Source organism: Equus asinus, chromosome 5 (genome assembly GCF_041296235.1).
Source record: "Equus asinus isolate D_3611 breed Donkey chromosome 5, EquAss-T2T_v2, whole genome shotgun sequence".
NCBI classification, from domain to species: Eukaryota; Metazoa; Chordata; class Mammalia; order Perissodactyla; family Equidae; genus Equus; species Equus asinus.
Window position 1 is genome coordinate 107,074,663 of NC_091794.1, and position 20,214 is coordinate 107,094,876.

At 52.7% G+C, this 20,214-nt stretch overlaps 1 protein-coding gene and 1 long non-coding RNA gene across 3 annotated transcripts in view; one reads left to right on the forward strand and one right to left on the reverse strand.

The window, feature by feature from the left end:
* H6PD (hexose-6-phosphate dehydrogenase/glucose 1-dehydrogenase) overlaps nt 1–20,053 on the reverse strand; it is a 32,100-nt gene extending 12,047 nt beyond the window's left edge. The window contains exons 1-3 of one of the 2 annotated variants that reach the window (XM_014833449.3): nt 19,694–20,053; nt 9,726–10,362; nt 8,490–8,607 (exon numbers count right to left, since the gene is read on the reverse strand). In XM_014833449.3, the coding sequence (XP_014688935.2) occupies nt 8,490–8,607; nt 9,726–10,362; nt 19,694–19,698 (760 nt within the window). In that variant the 5' untranslated portion in view covers nt 19,699–20,053. Of the gene's footprint in view, nt 1–8,489; nt 8,608–9,725; nt 10,363–13,897; nt 14,175–19,693 lie in introns of those variants that run through there. The other variant, XM_070511155.1, reaches the window with a different exon arrangement.
* Nucleotides 10,371–14,208, forward strand: LOC139045374 (uncharacterized). The gene is made up of 3 exons (XR_011503659.1): nt 10,371–12,659; nt 13,565–13,615; nt 14,091–14,208. It is a non-coding gene; the product is annotated as an uncharacterized lncRNA (long non-coding RNA).
* Nucleotides 20,054–20,214: the final 161 nt, after the last annotated feature.

A 20,214-nucleotide genomic window follows, 5' to 3' on the forward strand; every position in this document is an offset into this window, starting at 1 on the left:
GGTAAAAATGAGTTTCTAACCCAAGCAGTTGGCCTCAGAGCCTACAATTCTTACCACCAAAACACTTCCCTTTTAACTTCTTACAACTCCCATTTAAACAACCCTAAAACTGAACACTAAACTCGGGTGTGTGCAGAGCTGAGTGGCATAAGCATCAGCGGCTTTCAGAAGTGGTGCATAATAATGGAAGAAGCAAGCTGAGCCAGGCTTTAGGAGGAGGAATCTAGGTCAAAGGTCAGGGACCCCAAGGCCTAGTGGGCCAGAAGTGGGAGGAGGATGGGCAGGGCTTGAGTCCCTCAGTAAGTTTAAACGCTATGGCACCTGTAGTCTGTAGTCAGGTGTGGCCTCGTAGGCGTGTGGGCCCAGAGTAACTAACTCTTCCGATTTTTTAGGAGAACATAAAAATTTGGATCATTAAGTATAATCTCACGATTTTTAAATGTATACAAATAATTCAGATTTCAGAAAATGTGTGTCTCAAAGAAATATCCGTGTGGGCTGACTCTGCCCCTGGGCCACATCCTAGTCGGGATGAACAGCATAAGCCAGAGGGCAGAGGCCCCAACACACAGCTCAGATGACAATGGTAAACCTGGCCTGGCAGGAGCAGCCAGCGTGCGATTCCAAACAGCAGAAACAGACGGCAGATGCAGAGGGCCTTGGAAACTGAGGCGCTGTTAAAAGTTCCTGACCTCAACCAGTTAAACAGAGTTACCGTATGATCCAGCAATGCCACTCCTAGGCACATACCCAAGAGAAATGAAAACCTACGCCCACAGAAAAACTTGACATGAATGTGCATAGCAGCATTATTCACAATAATCAAAAAGTAGAAACAGCCCGAATGACCATCAACTGATGATAAACATCCACACAAGAGAAGATTACTCAGCAGTAAAAGGAGACGAAGTATCAACACATGCTTTGACATGGATAAAGTTTGAAAACATTATGCTAAGTGAGACAAGCCAAACACACAAGGCCATATGTCGTACGATGCCCTTTACATAAAATGTTCAGAAGAGGCAAATCCACAGACAGAAAGTAGATTAGCGGTTGCAGAGGTCTGTGGGGAATGCGGATGAGGATGGCAGCTAAGGGGTACAGGGCTTCTTCTGGGGATGATGAAAATGTCCTAAAATTGATCGTGGTGATGAATGCACAACTCGGTGAATATACTAAAGTCCATTGAATTGTATGCTTTGAATTGTGTGATATGTGAATTATGTCTCAAGAAAACGGTTTTTTAAAAAAGCGTTAGAGCAGGGAAGTGGAACCATGAAAGAGGCGCTGGGGGAAGATTAAGCTGTCTACAATCTGCAAGAGGAACTGACAGAGAGGGGACGGGTGGTAATGAGATCAACGAGGCAGCATTTGCTGCAATCAAAGGAAGTGACAGAGAAAGCACAGAGCTTACTCAGCGGATGAGTGAACAATGCGTGGTGACTGGCTGGATTCTTCAAAGGCAGTTCAGAGTCGGGATCTGGAGGGTGGTCTCAGGAGCCACGCTGCGTGGGTTCAAGTACCCGCTCTGCCACTTGTCAGCCCCCTGACCCCGGGTGAGTGGCTCTATCTCACATACGAAGGAGGAACAGTCACGGCCCCTCCCTGGTGGGGCTGCTGCGAGGATCAGTGAGTTAACACACACACTGGGCTTGGAACACTGCCTAGCTGAGGAAGCACTGATAAATATTGGCCAGTATTTTTATTACTATAGGGGCTGCAAAAGCGGGGGCTACCAGTCAGGCAACTCAGAAAAGAGTCACCATCTGGAAACAAAGAAGTTAGAAAAAGCAGTTGGTAGTTCATGAAAAAAATGCAATGATGGCTTAAGTTCTAAATCAGCTGTCTGAAGTGGTGATGTGACATCCAGCGAAAATATCTAAAAGGAGCTGGAGGTATAAGATTAGGGCTTGGAAAGACAGTGACTGCTGGAGATGTACTGGATTTCATCAAGTTGAAAATGCCAACGATGGTGAAAACATCATTATTTTATAACCACTAAGAAAGAAACGGCTGCCAATTCAACTATGTCACCCTACCAATGGTAAACCCAACTTCGGAGACATTCAAATATGAAGAAAATGTCTGTTTTAGAACCAATGAATTACAGTAGGTTTAAGAGTATAAAGAGGCTAGTTAAAGCTTTGAGAACAGATGAATTTTTGATGGCGAGAACGCAGCGGAGTCCTTAAAAGCCCTGCTATCTGCTTACTATTCATTAGTTCAGCAAATCCCTAAGTGGCCCTTCTCCTATTTTTATCCTCTCTCAATCAGTGGGGAGGATGCATTTCACAGGTTTACTAGCCGCTGTGTAAAGAGAGCTTCCTTTATTCCTCAATTTCAGGCTTCAGGGGGTGCTCCCTGTCCAGCACAACCCACGGACTGTGGACTTTGAGCCTTTCCTGGTGAGCTCTGTCTTCGCAGAGTTAACGTGCAGTGACTGGGCCTGGCACCCGGGGAAGAGGTTGTGTGCCTAACCATAAGGACAGGAAGGTGGGGGCCAGGCCTCCTGATGACACCCAAAAACTTGATTTTTTCTGGTTACCACCACTTATTGCGGACTGATTTTTCCTGAAAATGATCTATATTGACTCAGTATCCTCTCCTAGGTTGAAAGTTGAGGGCTAAAAACCCACTGACATATGAACAAGGATTAAAAAAAGCACGACTAGGTTGGACAACTGGAAGAAAGACCCCATAAATTTGGCCTCCAAACTGTTCGGGTGCAGAGCTCGTCCAAGATCACAAGATCAGAGCAGGAGAGATCTACCGCCTTGCCCCTCGGTCGTGCTGCCCCTCGGCTGTGACCCACGTGCCTGGAAAGAGCCGTAAAAACCTACCAGACTGGCTGGAAGAAGGGAGACAGCAGCACCCGACGCGGGCAGGCTGCAGGAACGCTGCTAGGCACGGATGCTGCTGTTGCTGGAAAGTTCCCGGAAAACAGTCTGATAAGACGTAACAACTATAAATGAGCTACAAAGTAGTTTTTACCCTTTGGCCTAGCAATTCCACTTCAGAAGTATACTTAAAGGAAAAATGTATTTTTAAACGCTCATAAATACTCTAGAATTAGACAGTGGTTGCACAACTCTGTGAATATATTAAAAACTACCGAATTATACACTTTAAAAGGGTAAATCTTATGGTATGTGAATTATATCTTAATTTTTTTTTTTTTGAGGAAGATTAGCCCTGAGCTAACATCTGCCACCAATCCTCCTCTTTTTTCTGAGGAAGACTGGCCCTGAGCTAACATCCGTGCCCATCTTCCTCCACTTTATATGTGGGACGCCTACCACAGCATGGCTTGACAAGCGGTGCTCAGGTCCGCACCCAGGATGTGAACCTTGGGCTGCCGAAGTGGAACATGGGAACTTAACCCTTGCGCCACCAAGCTGGCCCCTCTTAATTTTTTTTAAAGCTTGCAAAGTGCTATTGAAAACAGCAAAAACTGGAAACAACCAAAATGCCTAATAATAGAATAATTCATATTCTGTGGCATAAACAGAATTGAACAGAAACATAGAGCTACTAAAAGGTATGTATCATGCAGATTGTCAATACATGGAAATTTAAATACGTATATAAGTGAGAGAGAGAGAGAGAGATAATATTAGGTGAAGAATGGACATAAAAGAGTATGTACAAACCAATTACGGGGCTTTTATGACCCAACACAAGTCACATGTAGGTCACGTGGAGTCCAGGGGCTGAGGACACTGCTGCTTCCTGTCCTCGCCAACTTGGAAGGAGAACAGCATTTCCATTTGCAAAGTATTTCTGTGGACACTATCTGATTTAATCTTAAAACAAGCCTGAAAGAGGCGGCAGGGGTCATCATCATTCTACAGAGACTGTGTTGAAGACCGCAGCCTTCAGAACTGGGACCAGAAACCCCCCTCTCTTGCCTCCACGTTGTGGGAGATCTGGATTTTCCCCACAAGAACACGAGATTTAAAAACAAAACAACTGAAGGCTAGCTGTATCCCCACCAGTACCTCCTGGGATCACTAAAAATAAAAAGGGAGGAGGGCCAAGGAGAGAGCACTCGGCTGGCTGGCTGGCCGGCTGGCGCTCTCTCTGGTCAGGAGGCCTGGCAGCTGCCCTGAGCTCACCTTGCAGACAGCCCTGCCGACGTGGGAAGGGGAGCCAGCCCTGCTGAGTGAGCTCCTAGCCCTTCTGGCACACCAGGCTGGAAGGCAGGACAGCTGCTGTGTATCTGGAGGACCCTGGCTGCCTTGGTCCCTTGGTGAGAGGCACTGAACAGTCACTCCAACCCTCAGAGGTCACATGCATCATGCTCCTTTCCCCAACGTTGGAACAGGGACCCTCCCAAGCAGAGACAGCTACACTGTCCTCAGGAAGTCTCCTTTCTTCCTCCTGCCAAAAAAAACACCTTCTACCCAGAGGGGAAACTAGGGCAGCAGAGAGACGGCCCCGAGCACATCCTGGCAAGAAGGCCACCGCCGAGGGCCTGGACAGACTGTGAAGCTGTCGGTGCGGTGGTTAGAAGCTTGGGTTCTGAGGTGCCACAGACCTTGGATCACACTCCAGCACTCCCAAGAGAAGGGGCAGCCCAAACCAGGACAGTAAGCCTTAGTCCATTAAGCACACTGCCCCCCTTTCAGCAGAGCCTTTCCCAATGGCTATGATGAGGGCCAGCAGGGGTCATCTCCACACCGGGGCTAAGTGGCCCAGCCAAGGTCACTCCTCGTATGGCCCCCGGTGCCGCTTCAGGAGACCCCGGCCTGGGTACCCGGGTTCTGTGACTCTTAGGGCTCACTGCACAGGGACTCCCCAGAGGAGCACCCCAGGTGAGACTGAGAGGGAGCTGGGTACTGGGGCTGCAGGAGGTTGCCTCTTCCTTCTCTCCGCCCTTCTGTCTCTCTCTCTCTCTCTCTCCCCCTCTTGCCTATGCAGCAGCCTTGACTCTGCAGCAAACTCCGCTGGGCCAGAGGCTGCAGCAGAAAAGGAGAAAAAACCACTCACCCAGCCGTAGAGGGAGGGAGCCGGGGAAGCCGGCCTCCACCCACTGGGATGTGTGTGAGTCGGGGTGGGGGAGACAGACAAATGACCTTGCAGCTCAGAAGTCCCTTTTCCAGGGCCTGCAGCAGCTCAGACGAAGGAAGCTCCATTTCGCAGGCCTGGCTTGCAGCCCCTTCCCTTTCCAGCACTCAGGGTGCAGTCCAGGTTGCCACCAGGAGCTGAGTCCCTCTGTGCCCACTACATAGGAGTTGGCAGGGGCAGGACCTGGAAGGGATGGGGGACGAGGTGGAGGGAGAATGCCAGCCACACTGTCTTTCTGCTTAAAGGTCAGACTGCTGGGCTCTGAATCCTTCCTCGGACACTTCCTGACCATGCTCGGTCCCACTGCAGCAGGGTGTTTACTAAGTTCACCAAACCACAGCAAGGCACTGTGACCCCAACTCCAGGAGAAGGCACAGCCGAGGCCCTGATGCGCTCAGCACAGGGCTTACTGGCCATAGTGGGGTGGCTGCAGGGTCCACAGTGCTATCCTTTTTCTCCAATCTGAACTAGAGTCTATAAGGGGCCCCTGAGGGATGGGCTCCAAATCAGGACTCGGAGAGGACAGTGAGGATCAGTGCTCGGGCCACCAGAGCTACACCAGGCCACCTCAAGATACAGAGAATGCTTGTCCTTCTGGGTCCCCAAGGCCCAGGAAAGAGAGAGAACTTACTCTTCTGCTAACAGACCCCGGTCCAGAGGCCCCACTTGCTGTGGTGATGTGCACAGTAGCAGGAAGTCATCCCCTGTCATACACTGTGAACGCAACTGGCAGGCGAACAGCCCGACCAGGGAGATCCAACCCCCAGGACAGCTGCAGTCCTGCTGGCCCCTCTGGCCACACTCACACTGGCTGCAAGCCCCTCAGGGCTGGCGGGTCCCTGGCGGCCTGCCCTGCTCTGTGTCTCCCTTTGCCTCTGGGCTGAAGGGAGAGCTGCTAACACTTTTCCTTCACCCTGTCACCTCCTGCCCACCTTCAAGAAGACCATGGGAGCTCAGATTTCACAATGCCTTCAGGCCGAATTCCACAGTTAGTGGCGTGGCCCCGCCCCGTCTCCCTGTGCCCAGCTCACTCATCTGCCCCCAGCGGAGTGAGAAAGTACTGCGCTCTGGGGCTTCGCAGCTGTGAGACTCTCCCCTCAGGACCCACACCGCACATGCCACTGGGCCTGAGCTTTGGTCCCACACAGCAGCCCTGAAGGCAGAGCCCTGGTGCCCTCCCTTCTGGACCTGGGCCATCCATCAGTTGCTGTCCAAACCCAAGGGTCTCCCTGCCTCAGGCTTGCCTTGGCAAACAGACCTGCCCAGGCCTCTGCCCGCCTTTTGGTCTTGCCTTCTGTTTTCCTTTCTCCCAAATCCAAAAGCCCCTTTGCTAGGATAAGCAGGCCTGCAGTTGGCCTAGCCCTGGCTCCATAGGGATCCTGCAAACAAACCCACAAATAGCATCAGATAGCAAGAAGGAAATGGGGTGGGAGGGTTGCTAGAAATACGAGGCAACAGTGCCCACTGGTAACATCACAGCTCTTCCCCAACCCAGGGGGGCACAGAATGGAGCTGCCCAAAACGGGGGAGGAGAGGAGCCCTGGGGTCCCGGCCCTGCCAGTGACTGGGCCAAGCCCAGGCAGCCGAGGTGCTGGCTCCTACCCTAGCCCGCAGCAGGGGTGGCAGTGGCACCCTCCCCTTCCGCCCCACGCTCGCTCAGCACCAGAGCTGAAGTTCATCTCTCTGTAGACGAAGGGCAAGGCCCAGCACTGCCACCAGGACGTCAGGCACACACAGGCACAAGGAGGAAACCCAGGTCTGAGCCCTTGCTGCGGATGGGAGACGTGGAAGGCTCGGGAGCATGCCCAAGGCCACAAAGGCTCCCTGCAGTGGGGAGAGGACCTCTTTTCTGCTAAGAGTTCCAGACTAGAGTCACCCACTCCTCCCAAGGACAGCAAGGCCCTCTGAGGTCTGGCTCATGAGGTCCTGCCTGATCACCCAGCCCACCATTCCTCCCCTCTCCTGCCTCCCACAGCAGCACCTGCCTGCATCATTCATTCTGGAGTTTGTCCCATTATCTCCCCCAATGAATCTGCAAGGCACCAGGGGACAGAGGCTGGGTGTCATGCCTCTCTATATCCCCACAGCCCTGGCACAGAGCTTCCAGCACTAAACACACATTCAAAGAGGAAAGGAGAGAAAGCTAAAGAGAGTAACCAAGCAAAAGAGAAAGAAAAAGAGGAAAAGGCAAAGGGAAACAGACAGACCTCCTGGCCCCCAACGTAGGCCAGAGGAGTGGGGGCCCTCCTCCACCCAGGCACACACTGTGGTGTCGGGACAGTGGCCTTGGCACTCCTGCCCTGGCTGCAGAGGGCAGTGGCAGGAATGACCTGGAGGAAGTGGTGCAGAGCCTGGTGCTGCAGCCAGACAGCCTGCCCCCAGGACCCAGCCCCACCACTTCCTGCCATGTGACCTTGGGCATATCATCAAACCTTATCTGTAAGTGGAGGCTAATAATAGCAACCATCTCATACAGCTATTAGGACACAGTAAGAATCAGCTTTTATTATTTTGGGTAAGAACCGATGCTTTGAACATACACAGACAATGCTCAAAAAATTTGATGAAATCACAGAATACCAGAGCTCAAAGGGACCTTAGCTGTTCTCATCTACACAACCTGCTCATCTCACAGACGACGGAAGTGGCGTGCTGAGGTCACCCAGGTGTAGGCAGAGATGGGGCCTACCACTCAGGTGTCCTGACTCCCAGGCCAACACTGCTCATTCAGTTGGAATTTATTCAGCACTTCCAAGGTGTGTGCCAGGTGCCAGAGCACAAGTGGCCTGGAACCTACAGTCTGGTGGGAGAGACAGACTGGGCAGGGATAAGATGAAGAGAAGAGTGAGGAGGGGCAACAAAGGGCGGCATGGGGCGCTCTGATAGCGTCACGGGAGTGGACCTTGTCAGGACGGCCAGCAGAGGCTCCCAGAGAAAGTGACAACTGAGCTGAGAACTAATGAACGAGAGGGATCGGAAGGTGAGGAGGAGACGAGGAGAAGCATTCGAGGCAGAGGGTGCCGCCTGTGCAAGCAGGAAAGTCTGAGGAGCCCTCAGGCCGCGCTGACGGTCTCCACCACACTGACTTGGTGAAACCCAGGTTAACCTCCGGCGTTCACTGCTTGCCAGTTGTTCCAGCGTCTGGGGCACGTTTACGTACCTGGACCACCTGTTTCCCCCAAGGGCAGCAGTGACTATTTCGGGTGTGCCTGCAGGCACCCTGGAGTTTAGCACGGTCCAGAGCTGCACACAGCAGGCCCTAGAGAAAGACACCTGCAAAAACTCCCCTCTGGGAAGCACTGGCCAAGGCGCAGAGGCCGGGCTGATCCTCCAGCCCTGCGGGGCCCAACACCTCACCAGACACGGCGCGGGGGGTGGGGGGAGCTGAGGAGCCTCGGAGCGCAGGACCACTCACGCACCTTCTGCATCCACCGTCTCCTTCATGATGATCTCCACCCGCTCCACGTGGTGCCGGTTCCACAGGCCATCCAAGAACTTGCGGTTCTGGTCTCGGAAAGGCAGGATCTGAGCCACGGCCTGCCAGGAAAGGAGACTGGTTGTGCTGCAAGGCTCTTCTCAGGATGAAGAAGGAATCTTGACTCCTAGGAAGGGCCCAAAACCTCTCTACTCCCTGCTCAGAGAAGACGCTCTCTGGAACAACGGTCCCTGACTCCAGAGCTTCACAGCCCAGTGAGGACTCCAGGAACTTTTAAGTGACCTCCACAGGGTTACGGCTTTTTATTTTGCCAAGAAAGAAAATAGTTAAGATTATTTCTCTTCTATTACCATCGACTTTTAATAAGAGAAAGACATTGTAACACCAAAAATAGAGCAAGAAAAGCTTCAAATGGAATACATTCAGCATTTTCTTCTCATTTCCCATAAACAAGGGAAAAACCTTCCCAGGACAGGCACTGGTCTAAGGACCACTCTCTGGGAATACGACAACTCCACATGGGGCTGGATGGAAAGCAACGCCTCTGTCCCAGATGGTTAGGTGCTGCCCACCCACGTGGCCCTGGCTCACCAGCATGGTGGGGCCCAAGAATACAGGTGCACCTTCTTGCTGGGGTTTCTGGAAACAGATGTCCTGAGGGGCTTAGAGGGCACGTTCAGAGTGAACTGGCCAGCTGACCTGCATCCCCCAGGAGGTCGGCCCCATCCTCTGTCACAGGGCCTGACTAAGAAGCATGGACTTAGGGTCCCTGTTCAGGTTTAAGACCTTCTTACCAGCCTTCTGGCTCAAAACAGAACTCAGGAAGAAAAAGATATTGAAACAAGGCAGGTAGGTATGGAATAAGAAGGTTAACTGCATTCCCACAGCAGGCCCAAATGGAAGCCAGGCCCAGATACTAGAGTCTCGGGGCCACCTCTGCAGAGGCTGCAGGACCCAGACCCTGGCTGGAAACAAAGAGGACGGTATGCACAAGAGAATAAGCGGCTGGACACAGGGACAAGGGGCAAGCAGTCTGGCCCTTGCTGCTCACCACTTTTCCTTTGCTCTCTCACCTCCTGCCCACCTTCAAGACCACCACGGGAGCTCAGATCTCACGGTGCCTTCAGGCCTAATTCCGTGGTTAGTGGTGTGGCCCTGTTGATGGGGTCTACATGTGCCCAGCTCACTCCAACCTGGCAGGCTCCTGGCTGAAGCTCACCTGCTTGCCCAGGTAATGGTCCACCCGGTACATCTCCTCTTCTTGGAAAAAGCTCCCAAGTTCTGTGGCCAGCTGCTGGGCTGAGAGGAGGTCATGGCCAAAGGGTTTCTCAAGGACAACCCGCAGCCAGGCGCCTGGGCCTGGACGGCAGCTGCTGTTGATGTTACGGGCAATGTCTGCATAGGCGAAGGGCGGCACCGAGAAATAGAAGATCCTGCCAGCCTCCCAGAGGCCTTCGCGTTGGACCCGTGCCTCAATGTCCTTGTTCAGAGCCAGATAGTCCTCACTCGTCTTTAGGTGGCGGTACTGGCTCAGCTGCTGGAACTGATCCTTGAGCTCAGCACAGCGAGGGAGTGCTACGTCCTTGGGGCAGGACAGGGACTCCAGGACCTTGGCCATGAACTCTTGGCCCTTCTCGGTGGTCGTCAGAGCACTCCCATGGAAGCTAAAACTGTGGCCCTTCCCTGCCTCATCCAGGTAGAGCTGGAATAGTCCCTGCCATAAGTATTTTTTGGCCAGGTCCCCAGTTGCTCCCAGCAGGATTATGGAGACATGTCCCTGGTGCTCCTGGGCCTGCAGGCAGCCCAGAAGGGCCATGCAAACTGCCACTGTGAGCATCTTCCAAAAGCCTGGGTGCCTGGGAAAGACAGACAAGGAAGAAGGAAAGATCAGACACGGCTCAGGTGGCTGTGATGTGGGGGTAAACTCACTTCTAGGCCAACAAACATTTCCTGCCTGGCAAGAAACAGCCAAGTGTTCCTCAGAAAAACATTCTAGGACCACAGCTTCCCCCTCCTCCCTCAACAGCTTGGCTCCTGTGCCAGGAAGCCAGTGAGTAGGAAGCCTGCCCTGTGAACAGGGCCCATGCCCAGGAATGGGGTAGGCCACTTGCTAGAGACGGACCATTTTGCTGCAGGAGCATGGGAAAGTGACACAAGCCACCAGGGAGGCCCATGGGACTGCCATGGGATTTGAGCTGTCCACTTTACGAGCAAGGCCAGTCTCATCCATGGGCACAGGTCGCCTCGACCACCAGGGCAGCTCAGAAATGGTAGCAGGACCTTAAACAATGGCTGGAACTGTGACCACCTCCTCTCACTTCTCTTTTTGCTTTTCTTATGTTTACTGGGCTCCAATCACAAAATGACCACTAATAACTGCCACAGCACAATGAGTAAAAACACAGACTCTGGAACCAACTGACTTAGTCTGAATCCCAGCTCAACCCCTTACTAGCTGTTTGACTTCGGACAGTTATTTAACCTCTCTGTACCCCCGTTTCCTCATCTCAAACACAGGTAATAGTGGTACCTACATCATAGGGCTGTTATAGAGATAAAATGAGTTAATATTTATAACATGCTTAGGACAGCGCCTAACACCTATTAAACACTATATAAGTGGTGGCTCTTATTACAGGATATTAATAATAGCAATGACTACTGAATGCTAGCATGTGCCAAACACAGAACTAAGTACTTCTGTGCATTAGATCTCACTGAATCTAGACAAGAACCCTGAAAAGAACCAGTGGAGTGGGTACTATTAGGGTCCCCCTTTTGCAGACAGAAAAGCTGAGGCTCAGGCAGGTAAAGGTTCCATGGCGAGAAGGTGGGGGAGCCGGACAGGTACCAGGCTCCCTGCCTCCTGGGCTGACACGTGGCCATTGCAAGCTGGGCCTCCCTGAGGGAAGCTGAACACCTTGGCTGGTTTTCAGCCTAATCTGAAGCAGCTGACAGTTCGAAAGGCGAGAGGCCTCGGACCTGTCACAAACGCACAGAGGATTTGCTTTCTCTGGACTTCTGCTCTGATCAAGGCTGTAGGGCTTGATGTGCCAATTCCTACCCCACGGCTCTCCCATTCTCCAATGTCCCAGCAAGGCCAGTGCTTGGAGGGAAAGGTAGAGGAAGTGAGGAGGAAAGGAATCATGCCAGCGACGGGGCTCTCAGAAGTTGATGGGGGAAGTGGGGCCCAGCCTAGGGCACGGGAGGGAGTCATGAAGAAGGAACTAAGATTACTGATTTGGCACCTATTATATGGCAGGCATTCCACCACATAAAGAATTAACAAAATCCTCAACAATGAGGCTGCTATACAGATAGGGAAATTGAGATTTAAGAGATAACACGAATCTACAAAAGGCTCTGCAGACCTGGCCAGGTTTCCTTCCTGCATCCCTATATCATCCCCTACATCGAGGGACCAGAGCTACCCCGACTCTGACATCAGAGCCCCTCCTTCCACTTTCCCTTTGCCTCTTCCTCATGTCTCTTGTGGTCCATCCCCAAGATGGCCCCAGTTACTGGCCAAACCAAGAAGAGGATCCAACAACAGTGTTTGCAGCAGAAGCCACAGGACACCAGACATTTCCACTATTGGAGCTTTAACTGGAGGATCAAGGGACCACTTGAGTGGCCTCCAAGCCTTCTTCCACTTTCCCTTTATCGGCTCTCCCCCCTAAATCCACAAATGGACCACAGGACCATTGTACTTTCTTTTCCTGCTTTCCAATCCCTGTCCTTGGCCGAGCATTTCTTTCACAAGTGGCAACTGCCCCTGTCTGGAGGGAAGGAAAAGCTGCAAGGTCAGTGCGGGAGAGAGGCAGCAAGAAATGTGAAGCCCAGAGAACAGCCTGGAGAAGGAGGAGCCGCCAGCTGGCAAGCTGCATTTCAGAGCTCCTGACGGGATACTGTGGCCAGGGCTCCGGACGTGCCTGGTACAAGGGGAGGAGCTCAGGAACCTCAGAGCGCCTGGCGCAGGAGAGGGAGCCCCAAGGGCCCGCACCTCTACCCCCAGCCAGAAGACTGCAGGAAGCCATGATGGATGGCTGCCTGGCCTGAACTCCGATGCCGGCCCTCTATTTAACCCCGTGCTGACTCGGAAGTCTGCTGCAGTCTTCCCTGACCAGTGCTGTTCCAGGTGCCCAGTGCTCAGGTTAGCTGCTCTTACCTATTGCTTACATCCCCTATTGCTTACATCCCCAGAATTCCTTTAAACAAGTACAAATCCGCAACATCAGTTGTTGTAACGTGGTTGCTTACTCTGTGGTGCTAAATAACCAGGCAACAACTCTTTCCTAAACCGTGTGGGTGGTGTGTGTGCACATTTCGTCTTTCTATTACCATGTGTTTTTTGTGTTGTTTTTTTTTTTTGAGGAAGATTAGCCCTAAGTTAACATCTGCCACCAAACCTCCTCTTTTTTCTGAGGAAGACTGTCCCTGAGCTAACATCCTTGCCCATCCTCCTCTACTTTATACGTGGGACGCCTGCTACAGCATGGCTTGCCAAGCAGTGCCATGTCCGCACCCGGGATCTGAACCAGCGAACCCTGGGCCACCGAAGCAGAACGTGTGAATTTAACCGCTTCACCACCACCGGGCCGGCCCCTTTAATACCATGTTTTTTAACCTTAACGGTGTTTCTCAAACTTCAACGTGCATACAAATCTCTTGGGGATCTTTTTAAAATGCAGATTCTAATGCAGAGGGCCCAGGAGGTAGGGGCCTGAGGTGCTGACAGCTCATTCAAAGCCACAGTTTGAGGAGCAGACTCTGGGTTACTGAGCAGTGGCTCCCACCAGAGGGGGGCATCAAGATCAACTGGAGGGTTTTTCAAAATACACACACCTGGCCTCCTACCCGCTTCTCCAGGCACTGAACTTCTGACTCGGTAGGTCAAAACATGGGTATTTCCCACCAGCCTCGAATGCTCTAGACCTGCCCATCCCCCTGCAACAGCAGACTAACTACTGAGAGCCTAATAAAAACACCCAGCGTTTACCGAGTCGTCAGCGTGTCCAGAGGATTCACAGGCACTGTCTGAATCTTTCCTCAAAACAGTTTTGTGAAGGGGGCTCAGCAACGATGCCCAATCTACAGATGAGGAAACTGGTAGGTGAAGCCGACTGTCGAGTCACAAAGCTCGAGCCCCCCGTCACTGTAGCTTCCTTAGAGGAACATGGCATTTGGGTCAGAGGACCCGGGCTGAGGGCCACCTCCCAGCTGTATGACCTAATTAAGTCACCTAGTCAGCTTGGGAGCACGTTTCCTCATCTATAAACGGGGCTAATACCACCAAACTAAATGGGGCGGGAGAGGGGGGGGTCGAGATTAGCTGAGGGGATACATGTGACAAAAACCCTATCCGAATGTTAGCTAATTAAGTTAACCCACCGTAAAGTGGCTCCTGGCCCCCAGGCGTGGCATGACGCCATCGCGGCAGGAGGAACTGCAGTTCCCAGATCTCCGGGGCTCCAGAGCCGGCCCTGCAGGCAGCACCCCTGGCAGCACCCCATAGTTACCTAACGCTCACGCCCCGCCCTCGAGCACGGAGACTGCATGGTTATCCTCCCCACGGCCCCAACAGGGAACCAACCAGGCCCGGAGAGGCCCAGTGGCGTCCAAGGCAAGAGCAGGGCCCAGCCGGCCCCTGGAGCAGAGATGAGGTCACAGGGAAGCCAGCCGGCTCCAGCCTTCCGCGCCCCCACTCCTGCGGTCTACGCGGCTCTCCTGCTGCGAGGCCCTGCTTCGGAGGCTTTTCTGAAGCGCTTCACCCGCCTCCCTTCTGCTCTGAGAAGAATGGGCTTGTGAAATAACTCTTCTAAAATTACATCCTCGAAGCTAGCCCAAAGCACGGAAGTGGCATTCCAAGGGCTGATGCTGCTATAAATCGCTTCTATTTTTAATAAATAACTAAGAAAACCCTTCGTGAAAAGTTTGAGAAGCTCCGGGACGGAAGGACAGCGTGTGAGACTGTGAACTGGAGCGCGTGGTCAGTCTTCTCCAGGCCTGGCCTCCAACACTCGCTCACCCTCGCTGGGCCTCAGCTCCCTCACCCGGGAAGGCGTCTAAGGCCTAGTGTCCAGGGAAAGGAGACAGACAACCTCTCTGGCTCAGGGAGACGCCCGCGGCCTTTCTGTAAGGGCAGTGAAGTGCGCAGAGCCTGCGGCCAACGCGGCAGGGCAGGGGTAGAGGACGAAAACATGAAGCAAGGGGCGTGACCGGGTGCCCTCCAGAACTTAGGGTAAAACTTTCTGATGCTCTAACTTCAGTGTGTGGAGGACACAATCTCATTTACAACAATTCTTAATCCAGATACTTGCTGGAAATACACAAGACTACAAAACGCGGTGCTGGGGGGCATCCTCCAGGGAGCCACAAAGACGATCAGCCGACAGGCTCAGCGCAGGGTCAGGGCTGGCTGGGCACGTGTCCACATCCAGGGCCCCTTTCACTGCCCCCAACTCCAGGCTGAGAGACCTCCTGGGAGGCTCACCTGTTAAAGTGCGGCTCTGCTAACATCCTCCAAGCTGTGAACACTGACCTGGCCAGCCAGAGGGCCTGGGTCAGAATCGGGGTTCCAGTCTCTGTTTCTGCCCAAGGGGAAGAGAAAGATGTGGGGAGCACCCATGCAGCCGTGCCTGGCGTCCTAGCTGAGCCAGCTAGTGCTGGCACGCCGGCGGCACAGTGGCTTCCGGTGAGCCTGGAGGAGCAGCTCTGGTCCTCGACTCCCAGCAGACGAGGGTGGGAGAAAGGAGCAGGCAGGTGAACGTCAGAGGCTGGGGCTCTTTCCCAACACAGCACCGGCACCTTTGACCTCTGCCTTCTATTTGCAAGGCATGAAGGAAGAAGGGAAATTTTCTTCAAATGACAGCCTATAAGCTTGGAATTTTTTACTTTATTTTATTTTTTTTGGTGAGGAAGATTGTCCCTGAGCTAACACCCGTTGCCAATCTTCCTCTTTCCTCTTGAGGAAGACTGTCCCTGAGCTAACATGTGTGTCAATCTTCCTCCATTTTGTATGTGGGACTCTACCGCAGCATGGCTGGATGAGCAGTGCATAGGTCCACGCCCAGGATCCGAACTCATGAACCCTGGGCTGAGAAAGCAGAGTGTGTGAACCCAACCACTACGCCACTGGGCTGGCCCTTAGCTTGGAATTTTTAAAAGAATATGTGGGAGTAAAACAAGAGTTCAAACTAAGATCATCTCTAGCTAAAGTACAAGGGGATGTGCCCAGTCCCTTCTACAATCACAAACTCAAGTATCTCTCCTGCACTCTTTCCTTCTTCTTCTGGTCCATGTGTGCCAAACACACCCACGCAGAAGCAAGTCAAACCCTTCTTCAGAGAACTGTGATCTGCATTCGTTCCCCTCAGGGCTAGACTGGACACAAAAGCCTCGAGATCACAGGCTCTAGCGCCCTTTTTCCTCCCTAATCTCGGAGAATCCTTATTCCCATCACCTCTTTAGATACCCATCTTGGGTCCCTATGCCCCAAATGGAGTGCGGGAGCCACCTCATACCTGCGCACAAGATTGGACCACTAAATTTCCCAGAATTTTTCAAGACAGTTGTTAAACAGTGCCATTATTAAAAGCCAAATGATACAAATTTATAACCAAATAAGTTATATTAAAAACAAAGGTAATAAACCCTCAAAACTCATCAATGCCTAATGATTTGACTACATTTTGCTGTTACGTATGCTCTTGACTTTATTTACATCTATTGTATCCGTAAGGTGAGGATACTCTACAATGGTGTCCTTGAACTGGCCAGCACGGGAATACTTATCTCAGGTATTGGCAAATGCTCCCCACCCCCTGCAAAGTTAGTTGTTAAACATTCACCAGCACACAACTGCCTACACACTAAGTCTTTATTTCCAGTCTGGACTTTCTCCCCCTAAACTCCAGATTCATAGAATCAACTGTTATTCGGACATCATTAGCTGGATGTATAGAGGACCTACTGTGTTCAAAATTGAACTGACTTATCTCCCAACCTGCTCCAAATGCAGATTTTCCCCATCCTCAGTAAATGGGAACTCTATCCTTCCAGGTGCTCAGGCCAGAAACCTTGGAGTCATTCGGTCTGTCAACAAATCCTATAGTTTCTGTCTTCATAATTTACCTAGACTACGACTGCTTCTCACCACCTACCACCACTCCACTCGGTCCTGGCCACCATCACCCCTGTCGGAGTTACTGTAGGAACCACCTAACTGGCTCCCGTTTCTGTCTTTGCCTCACAGGGATCACAGGGATCTTTTCACAGCATCAGTCAGGTCAAGTCATTCCTCTGTTCAGTGGTCTGCAGGGTCTACACATTCTGGCCTGTTACCTCTTTGATTTCTTCTCCTGCTACTCTGCCCCTGTCTAGGTTCCAGCCACCCATCCTCCTGCCTCAGGGCCTTTGTACTTGCTGTTCTCTCTGACTGACCTACTTTACCCCGCAGATGTCCACATGGTTCACTGCCTCACTACCTTCAATTCTTTGCCGAAATGTCACCTTGTCAGTGAGGCTTTCTCAGCCCACTCTGTGTGAAACTGTGAACCTGCCTTACTTCTCTCCATAGCACACATCACTTTCTAATATACTGTATGTGACAAGTATATTTACTTTGTTTATAGTCTGTCGCCTCTCCCCTCTAGAATGTAAGTGCCAATAAGGACAGGGGTTTTTGTGTTTTGTTCACTGCATATCTCCAGTATCCAAAATAGGGCCTGGTACACAGAAGGCGCACTATAAATATGTGCTGAATGAACAAGTACATCCCATTTGCACAAGACCACTGTCACTCGTATATGAGCTACCCGGATTTGAATGACAGCACAAAGGAATAGATCTCTAACGATGACTTCAGCACTGTGACACAGCACGCAGTGGCAGCGGCTTACTACTTGCAACAACACCATTAATAAGAAGAAGTGTTTATAAAGTATTTAACTACATGCCAAATGTGAGGCTAAGAGCTTGACACGTACCGTGCCATTTAATTCTCGCCACAACCTGTGAGGCAGGTGCTATTAGCAGCCCCATCTTAGAACGAGTAGGGAGGACACTAAGGTGCAGAGAGGCAAAGTAACTCACTGAGAGGAGACGGGATCTGAATACAGGCAGACTGGCTCCAACGCTCACCTCCCACCTTCCTGCAAAATGAGTGACGACAACCCCATAGGGCAAAATCTAAAACACCGTATTAAGTGCGGACACTGACTGCTCCTCCAAAGGCGTGGACCCACAGTGGTTTAAACAGATGGGCTATTTCTCTCACGTAAGCTGGCCAAGCTGCCAGGCAGCTCTGCTGCCCTGAACACTCACTGCAGTGAATGACCCCGGCCTCACGTGTCCACTTCGCCTAACAGTGATTCACTCTCCTTCCTTCTGACGTCGTGAAGACCTGCGTTTAAGCCTGAGTTGCTTTGCTAAAACTGGAGGGCCCGGGGGGTGGGGGGAGGAGAGCGTGGCTAGTTTCTTGGAGAACTGTTTAAGTTGAGAACTTGAGTTCAAATCTTTGCTCTCCCATTTAGTAGCTGTGTGACCTTACACAAGTTATTTAACCTCTCTGTACCTCAACCACAGAGCGGAAAAACAAGTCGATAAGAAGCACAAAATGAGATAATCCATCTAGAGCACTTGGCACGATGCTTTGGCATACAGTAAGCACCCAAGAAGCGTGAGCTTCTATCATTAAACCAATGGCATCATGAATAAAGGGACTTTTCTTGTTAGCTTCTTGGAACTGCTGCAAAATCAGTCAACCATCCCACAACAGAAAACATGCCAAGGAGTAGCTCCATCGACAGCTTCAAGACCTTCCAGTTATAGAGGAAAAACCAGAGGGACATAACGCTGAGTTGGTTAGAGTCCCCAGCCCAGCCCTAGAGGGGTTTATCATGTGGCCCAAAGAATACGGGGTAAAGAGGAGACCCCCAACTCTGTAGGCCTAGGCCTTCCACTCAACTGCTCAGGGCCTTTTTCCAGCTGTAAAATGGGGGTCATCCACCTCATGTTAATGTCTGGCAAAAAAAACACAGATTATGGCTGTGAAGATACTCTGGGAGGCTATGGAGGTGAGAACTCTCCTGGACAAACTGTCACCTGGCTCCCAACTCAGGGCAGCAAAAAGCAAAACCAGACTCCCTGCTCTGCCCCTGGGTTAGGGCCTGGCCCGGCCCAACCCAGGGTGAAGCCCGGGACACTCAGCCACATTTTGCCTCATTCAAATTCCATCAATAAAGTGAGAAGCGACAAGACCACAGAGGACCAAAGGTGCCCCTTGGTTTCCCTTTTAAAAGGCCACCTGACTGGAAGAGTCACTCAGCAGAACTCCAGTCTTTGGATAAAAATAACGTTAATGTTTGCCCAGAGCGGTTACTGGTTGAGCAATCGTGGACCTCAAAGAAAGTTACACAAAGCACTGAAAAATGAGCTCTGTTCAGGCCAAACACCGAGCATTTTTATCTCAGGCTCTCCTAAAACTTTCCAAAAGATTAGCCTCATGAGATCAAAAGTTCCATCAGCCATCCATGGCTGCAGAGAACGTAGAACATAATTTAAAACACGCCCACTTTCATCAGTTTTGCCTCACTTGCTGGGTCTCAGGAGCCACGGCCTGGCGTGGGGAATGGGGGGTCGACAAGGAGCTTAGGCTTATGATTTTTCCACAAGTTCTCATTTCCGGCTAAACATTCAAGTTTGAGCGAGCTGCTTTGCAGGGATGCAGACAGCTCACTTCTGGAACACCATTCCCTGGATGCGTGCATTGGAAACGCTGATTGCAACCCGAAGGCAAATGCCAAAGATGAAGCAGATCTCAGAAAAAAAGCCCTGAATTCCCCCTCTCATTGAACTGAACTCCCGAATTCAGACCCTGATCTGGACCAGCCTCCAAGGGCCAGGCTGCCTCCTGCCGCCCGCATCCGCAGGGAGGAAGTGGACGACTTGGGAATCGGGGCGGGCTCTGCCCGGCCGGGGCCCGAGCTCGGCGGGAGCTGGGTGGTGGCCGAGGTGACACCTTCCAGCAAATGCCCGAGGCTTTTGCAGCCGCGCGTGGCCAGCCTCCGGGCCGGCCGCCCGACCCACCGACCTGGGCCGGCCCAGCGCGGGCGCGCGGCCGCTGTTGGGCTGGAAACGACGCCCGAGGCCAGAGGAGCCGCGTGGAGAGAGGGGGAGGCAGCTTACTTCATCTCGCCCGTCAGAGCCGGCCGCTTCTCCGGGAAACGCTGCGGGCGGCGCGGCGCTGCGGGCCGGGCGCGGGCCAGGCGCGGGCCCCGCGCATCCTCTTCCGCGGGCGCGGCCTGCCCGACAGGTGCGCGTCACGCGGCCCCGCGCTGGACGCGCGCTCGGGTTTCGCCCGCCGAGCCGGGGGCGCGAGCGGGGAGGGCGCGAGGCCAAGGCCAGTCCGGCTGCCCCTTCCCTGCCCAGCCCGAGCCGCAGGAGTGTCCGGAGCTCCGCGGCCCCACCGGCCCAGGCCTCAGAACACCGGCGCCGTGGCGCGCGCGCACTGGAGCCCCTGGCGAGGGGTGCGCGCGCAGGGGGCGAGGGGCGCGCGGCGGAGACGGAGGCGGAGGTGCAGGCGAGACCACGCCCCCTAGCTCGGGGTCGCCGGGGTAGTAGGCGGGGCCTAGCGAATGATTCCTTGGTTCGCGTGGGTCGGCGGGACTTCCGAGTGAAGTGGGCGGGCACTTGGCCCGCCTCCCTCG